Here is a 7,121-nt window from a genome sequence, read left to right on the forward strand (position 1 = left end):
CCAGATGACTGGGTGGGCCTCGTCCAACATGGCTGACACAGCCTGGATTCGGACCTGTTGGGCTGATTCTGTCTATTGACACAGATCTCAGTGCACGCCGCCCACCTGCCCACCCTGGCAGTGTGATTGGTTCAGCTGGTCAGATTGCATGCAGTTACAGCCTTTCTTGGGATATGGTTCATGCGTAAGATCTCCATTTTAATCCTCTGCCTGTATTTAACATTTCTGTGTATTTTCACTGCAGGGAAAGCAGTAGACTCAGTGATGGCCAAATCGGGCACTTCAGGATCCAAATTTGGAAGCAAGATCCCCACCCCAAAAGGAGGCCTGAATAAAAGCACTAGCAGGGCATACACAAAACGATGACATATGACAAGTATTTTGTTCCCCTTGTCTCCATAAGTGACTGAGGAAACTTTCTGATTCCCTAACATTTCTTGTAAATCGATCTTGTGGACATGGCCCCATCCAATCTCTCCTTCCTGAATTGCAGGTGGCTGTCCCTCTGCCACAAGTAGTATCCCCTGAGTTCCGATCCCTCAGTCAGTCCTTATGTAGTGACATGTGTGTACTCGACCAGAGGAGCTGCATCTCCGATATGGAGCATAGAAGGCCTGTTGGCATTCGAACCTTCCCGATTTCTGATCCTCTCTGGGATGACAGAAGGAATGCCGCTGTCTTAGAACACAATCAGAAGCCACTGAAGTCAAGGGCTTTAGTAGCAGCTGACCAGTAGGACAGGGAGCCAAGGAGGGGCAGGATCACAACAACATCCTTTGTAGTTGCTCTCAGAATCTTCGCAGTAAGTAACATGCCTCTTGCCAACCGATCTCCACCAAACCTTCTCTCTGTGTGGTGCGACCAAAGTGATGTTAGATCATCAGCACCTTGCTGCCTTTTGACCCCGGCCCAGTGTGGCCTTGCTGAGGGAGCTGTTTGCAACCATATTAGAGCCATGCTTTGAACGTCTCTTGTCGTGTTTTTCTGTTTGTTGTGGCTTCGTCTGCTCACGTTCTGCCAGGTGTAGTGAGGTGGGGTGACCCAGCAGCATGTGTCTCACTGTCACAGAAAGTGAAGGTAAAGAAAATCTCAAGGGGAAAGCACTGAGGAGCCAGTGCTCCCCATAACTGGGCACTTTTCTGCAAGTACCTTTCACCTGGGAATGCTTTGTGGACAGCAGATTGTGCTGATCCTGACTGCACAAATGGAAATATTAGAGCAAGCCTTGGATCCATATCGTGCCCTTTTTTGGGAGGGGCTCTGAGGTCATTACACGTGTAAATATTCCTTCTTTTAAAAATAGTGAAAGTGCTTTCTGGTTGATATCATGTGATCATCTGACTACATGTAAATCAAACCGATTCTTCCTACAAAACATTAAGTAGAATTTGGGACTGGTTGTATTCTAATCTGGCACAGAATATCTTCCCCCAAATGCTTACTACATATACAAATGTGTATCTGGTATTATGGAGCCGAGTAAAGCACATACTAATTTGGGACTGTCATCCCATGCCCTTGACATCTGTACCATCATTCCAAAAGGAAGTCTACCTTTTGAGAAGGAAAAAAGCCCCATTCTTCAATGTACCAAGATATTTATTTCAAGACGTGCTGACTATAAGAAGGAAAAAGCTTTCAAAACTGATGTGCTCTGATCCATTTGTCAGACACAGTCCTGTGATGATGCCTTGGTAAATTAGCAGATCTCCTTTCAATAGCTATTGCCAGGGATCCTTTCTTGATAAAGGAATAGCCGCAAAAGAACAGCCAGTATTTGACTAAAGTAACTTTTCTGACTGTGTGGGTAGTCTGCCTGGAGATTTTTATTTAAACAGCTATTTCTTAAATAGCCAGTCTTCTGTCTGATAGATTAAGAACCTAGGAAGAAGCTGTCACCAGATCCTGTATTAAGATGAAGAATCCTGCTTTTCCCTGAAAAACTTTCAGAAAAGGCTGGCAAAATAAATTAATGACAGGTGGCGGCCTGTTGGAGATTTGTAAATTGCTAATTAAGAATGATTTTATATACTATGACAGCAGACACTTTATGTTTGGTTTGCTTCTATGAAACAAGGGAAGTCTTATAAGCATCAATGGGGAGGCATTCTTTTTCTGGCTACCTTAGTAATTGTGAAACTTTGTAAATCCCCACTTTGGTAAAGTAACACCTTTTAAGATGGATTTATTAAATAAGACTGTGAAAGTAATAACTACCTAACGTAGTTTAGTTACCTAAAGTAAAAATAAGAAATGAAACTAAACAGTCCATAACAGGAGCACAGCATCAAAGTCTTCAAAACTTTAGTCTCAAAGAGAGAGAATAGCTGGCTTTTTCTAATATTTTTAAGTGCAAACATACAAATTGTTCTTCAAGCTGTCTCATCTTGGTTAGGTGAAGGAAATATTTGCCCTTTGCCCACGCAAGTTTTGCAGCTATTCTCTGTGTGTTCATGGTACAATTAAGCCGTTCCCCAAAAAATGACTTTCTTTTTGGTAGGGAGGGACGAGGGAGATTCAGATAAAAGGTAAGGTGTAAGTTATAAGCAGGCCAATGTGTGGTGGGCTGAAGTGAAACTGTTTGGTTGTTAGGCAGGAAGGATTGCTTGGTAATGATTTGATTCCATTGAGAGCCATGTGTCACCTCTTAGGCGTCCCTAAAGAAATTGAGTTTTTAAAGGAGCAGAAGAAAAGTCAAGCAACCATAAATCGTTATGTCACTCAGAAGTAAAACATCTAAATTGGAAACATTTGCTTCATAAATGAATTTTCTTTCACGAATAAGTTGTGTCTACGTCATAGTGTCCTTTAAAGTATGGTTCTTTCCATGTAACGGACTATTCAGAGAATTATACCTCTGAGTTTTCTGCAACAGAGCTTTTAGGGACAGTTTTTATGTAGCAATTTTGAATGTAATTTTGCTACTTTTTAATGTCCTAATTTTCTGTTTGTTTTTATTTTAGGAAAATGGTTATAAGATAACCATCTCATAATTTTGACTATTTAAAAATCAGTCTCTCCCCATCTTAAGCATATTTATTTAATAATTGATCACCTCATAAAATTTTATATTTTTATTCTAAGAGTTTAAGAAAATAATTATGTTATTAAAAACTAAGTTTAAGTTAGAGCTATTCCAGTTGAATAGCATCTATGCTAACTCAGCACTAACACCCTAAAAAGTTCGAGGAAAATTTCTTAGAAAGAGAAGAAATTAGTGTTAGTGTTGCTACAGAAAGTTTGCACCTTCAAGTCAGCCCAAACTTTTTCTGCAGAACCTCAAAAAACTTCAGATCTTTGCTAAGGCAAGAAATTAGTGACCAAATGTACAAGCAACATTAGCTCAATGTTGTATGAAGACAGTCATTTGTTTGCATATGTAGGAATTATACTATGTAATACCTTATCTTTTGCCTAATGAATTATAGCATCCTTTCACCTTCAGTTGGGGGTTCTGCACCAGGAAATATAACTGATCTATTATTCTCTTTTTGTTTTTTACATAAAGATGCATAACTTTATAAGAATTGTAGTGTACAGTTTTGTTACCTTAATATTAGCACTATATATGATTTTATAATTATGTTTCCTTTTTGAAACCATATTGTTTAAATCTTTATACAGAAATGTATTTATTTTAAATTGATAGATTATAGTTATTTAGTTGACAAAATTTGCTTTAGAAATGTTCTCATGATATATGTCACCCCATCATACATTGTGAGAGTATGTGTATGTATATATGAGAGAGACAGAGGCAGAGATAGTGCTGTATAAGCCATAATTTAAAGTGAATTTAAGCTCTTTGCCCATTTGGTAAAGAGTTTTACCTATGAAAGAGTTCTTGGGTGTGCTGTTCTGAATTAGGTTTTCATTTTTTGCAAATTCAGTTCACTTTCAAAAAGAAATAAATCAATTCAAAGAACAGCTTGTCTCCTCTTTTGGGGTACTTTTAAATCCATGCTATTTAGGTGTTTCTTAAGAACATTCTTGTTTCTCATTCATATGTCTTTAACACAAATTCCACCAAATTTGGGAACTGGTCTCTCACTGCCTTACTGTTATTGGCCAGGGGCAAAAATCGTGTGAATGGAACAAGGAGGCCGTGAGTAAACAAAATAGAGATATGGTAGGTTTGCAGCACTGACTCTCCTATGTCCTTACCAAGGTTTTAGATGACCCATCAATGACACAGTAGCTAAAGGGAACATCTTGTGTATACCTTCCTCTAGGACTTCAGCAGGGAAACAACTGTCTTTGAACAATGTTGGAAATCCCAGTGCAAATAAATCCTGAATATTATATGGATTTTGAACATGAAAGACTGATTTGTGTTAAGTTTGATACAATCTCTTTTATTAAATGATGTGTTTGTTCTTTTAAGAAATATACCTCATGGCCCTGGGGATGCCCAGAGGGATTAGCCTCAAATATAATGGTTCATTGTGATGGGGAGGAAGAGAAGTTAATTGCAAAAAAGTGGGGTCAAGTTTTTCTCTCTAGCTTGGCCTGTATCCTTGATTCACTCCACAGAAATCTAAAACAAAACTTTGTTTTATGCTTATATCTATGGTCCCATCAAAACACGAGTAACAGGATTCCCTCCAGGAAAGGCACCCATAGTACAGTGTGGGAATCAGATCTAGGACATTTCCTCCACCACAGATGAGCTACATAAGACCCAGGACTTGTAGGAGAATATTAACAAATACCAAAAACAAAACATCTCAAATAACTCATTCTATTGCCCCTGGAATGCAAAGACCCTTTATGGGACTGCTGGACAGATATTTCACATTTACTTGGATAGCTATCCAAGCAACTCAACAAGGTCCAGATCTGGCCAGCCAGGGGCTGACTTTCTTTAGTCCTTCAGCTGTGAAATAGTCTTGGCACAGGTCATCCCCAAGAATTGTGATGTTCCATAAATCTCCCTGTGGTTGACTGATGTCCAAAACTGCAGATATCTGTCGTTAGGATTACCAGTGACCAAGCTGTACTTGGGACATAAAAGGGCAGCCAGAAATCTACAGTCCAATCTCAGTTCTACCTAGACTGTTCTGTTTTTCATGCAGCATGTGCTTCTGCTCCAAGATACCATTGAGAGGTAGTGGGAATGAGGAGGCGGGAAGAACTTTGTTCTCCTTTTTGTCCAAGGGAGAAAAAGCACTGGAAAAAAAAATCACCCAAAGGAGGGTGGAGCCATGTTTCCCCATCTCCTCTTAAAGTCTACAGAGGTTAGTTTTTTAACAGGAGTCCACCTCAGCGCACCCCTTTGCCCCACCGCTTATTCAGTTAGCTTCAGCTCAGCCCTAGTCACAAGGGACCGATCTAATTCCTTCCGTCCTCCCAGCAAAGAGCCAGAGCACGTGCTGAAGAGGTCTAGAGGTTTGGGGTGCTCGGGAAACCCCAAGATCATGACGCCGGGCCCTGCCTGAATGAATTCAACTCAAATAATCTTCCAGCCAGAGAAATAGTTTATTAGAGATAAAACATATAGGCCAGGTGACACCAGTAAGGACAAGTGGGCATGGGAAAAGCTCAGCCTCTGGGCATGAGAGATTCTCAGCGTTTGAATGGGGGCCAGGGTGGATCTTATATACACTAAAGTAACTTTGAGTGGCCAGAGGAAGGGGGGGGTTGGGAAAAGGGTCTAGGTGAGAATTCCGTTTGGAAGGTCTGAGAGATTGAATAAACAATGGGAATAGATAATGAAGGGAACTGGAAGTAGGAAGTTTGAAAGGATCAGAAAGTGGAGTTAAGGCTTTCAAAGGGAGATAAGGAGAGTAGATAAGGAACCAAAAGTTTAAGGGTTTTCTGGGACCCATAGACAAAAAGGGAGCCAGATTCTTTTTATGGCTAGGGGCAAAGGTGCATCTGAATAAGATCAGAAGGGGGGGCTAGGGCTTTCAAAGGGAGATAAGGGGAGTCTATAAGGAATCTAAAAGTTTAAAGGTGTTCTGGGACCCGTAGACAAACAGGAGCCAGATTCTTTTTAGGGCTAGGGAAGGTGCATCTGAATAAGATCAAAAGGTAAAGCTAAGGCTTTCAAAGGGAAATAAGGAGCTGGGGCCTGTAGAGCCAAATTCCCTTTGGGGCAAGGGGTGCAGATCTCAACTCGGGCCCATACTGTCAATGCCACATACCCAACTCCATGGTAGGTGTGTAGCAAGGTAGCGAATCCAAAGTAGCAAATCAGGGATTCCACAGATCGTTCCCGCTACAGAGAAATTGAGTATGACCTCTGGCCTAATACTGTAACTCCAAAATAATACTGCTTTTAAGTGTAAGTTTGTGTTTTCACAACTTTGTAGCTATCCCCATTTTATAGATAAAATTTTATCTATTTTATAGGGATTTTATAAGGAAACAGTAGTATGAAGTGACTTGTCCATGGTTACCCAGGCAGGAGTAATAATCACAATTGTTTATTGTTTTAAGGCTTGCAAAATGCTTTTCTCATAACCCTAGCAGGGCATAAGTGCAAGTATCTCCATTTAACAGAGTGAGTTTCCCAAGTTCCAACAAAAAGCTATTGCATGTATTTGATCCAAGTCTCAAATGTACATCTCCCAACTCCAAGACCATTGCCTTCTCCCGTGGACCACAGTGGTTACTTCATATGTTGATGTAGAGCCTGTGGTAGTATGTACTCTGTACAAGCATTGCCTCCACGCTTCCTCAAAAGCATGACTTTAAGGCACTTAACTGAGATGACATGCCAGATTCACTTAACCTTTCCAGTCGGATTCCTAGCAGTTAACACCAAGATGTATTTTCATCTCGTTGGCAAAGAGGAAGAAAAAGGGGATTATTATGACTGATATCACAGAAGAGAAAAAATGGATAATTCCGATTTCATACAATTGTTTTCACAAACCTGATGCAGTTAAAATTAGAAGAGAAACAGTTGACTGGGAAAGAAATCTTTGCCACAGGCTCCTCTAATCAAAGTCTCCCATTCAAGCTATGTAAGAAACTGATTAAAATTTGTAAGAACAAGAACAAGAACCATTTCTCCAATAGACAAATTGTCAAAGGATATCAATAGGCTATTCTTAAAGGAGAAGTCTGTGTTCTTGATAGCCATATGAAAAAAGAAATGTTCCAACAAAGGAAAA

The 7,121-nt window shown here is 40.1% G+C and overlaps 1 protein-coding gene across 4 annotated transcripts in view; it reads left to right on the top strand.

Moving 5' to 3' along the window:
• Positions 1 to 4,322, top strand: part of LOC114029458 (centrosomal protein of 104 kDa-like) — a 44,240-nt gene extending 39,918 nt beyond the window's left edge. For all 4 annotated transcript variants that reach the window (XM_027843899.1, XM_027843902.1, XM_027843901.1 and 1 more), the window contains one exon: positions 245 to 4,322. In XM_027843899.1, coding sequence (XP_027699700.1) covers positions 245 to 366 — 122 coding nt within the window. In that variant the 3' untranslated portion in view covers positions 367 to 4,322. The remainder of the gene's footprint in view (positions 1 to 244) is intronic.
• The last annotated feature ends 2,799 nt before the right edge of the window (positions 4,323 to 7,121 follow it).

Source organism: Vombatus ursinus, unplaced genomic scaffold, assembly GCF_900497805.2.
Source record: "Vombatus ursinus unplaced genomic scaffold, bare-nosed wombat genome assembly UNPS02014932.1, whole genome shotgun sequence".
Taxonomy (NCBI): domain Eukaryota; kingdom Metazoa; phylum Chordata; class Mammalia; order Diprotodontia; family Vombatidae; genus Vombatus; species Vombatus ursinus.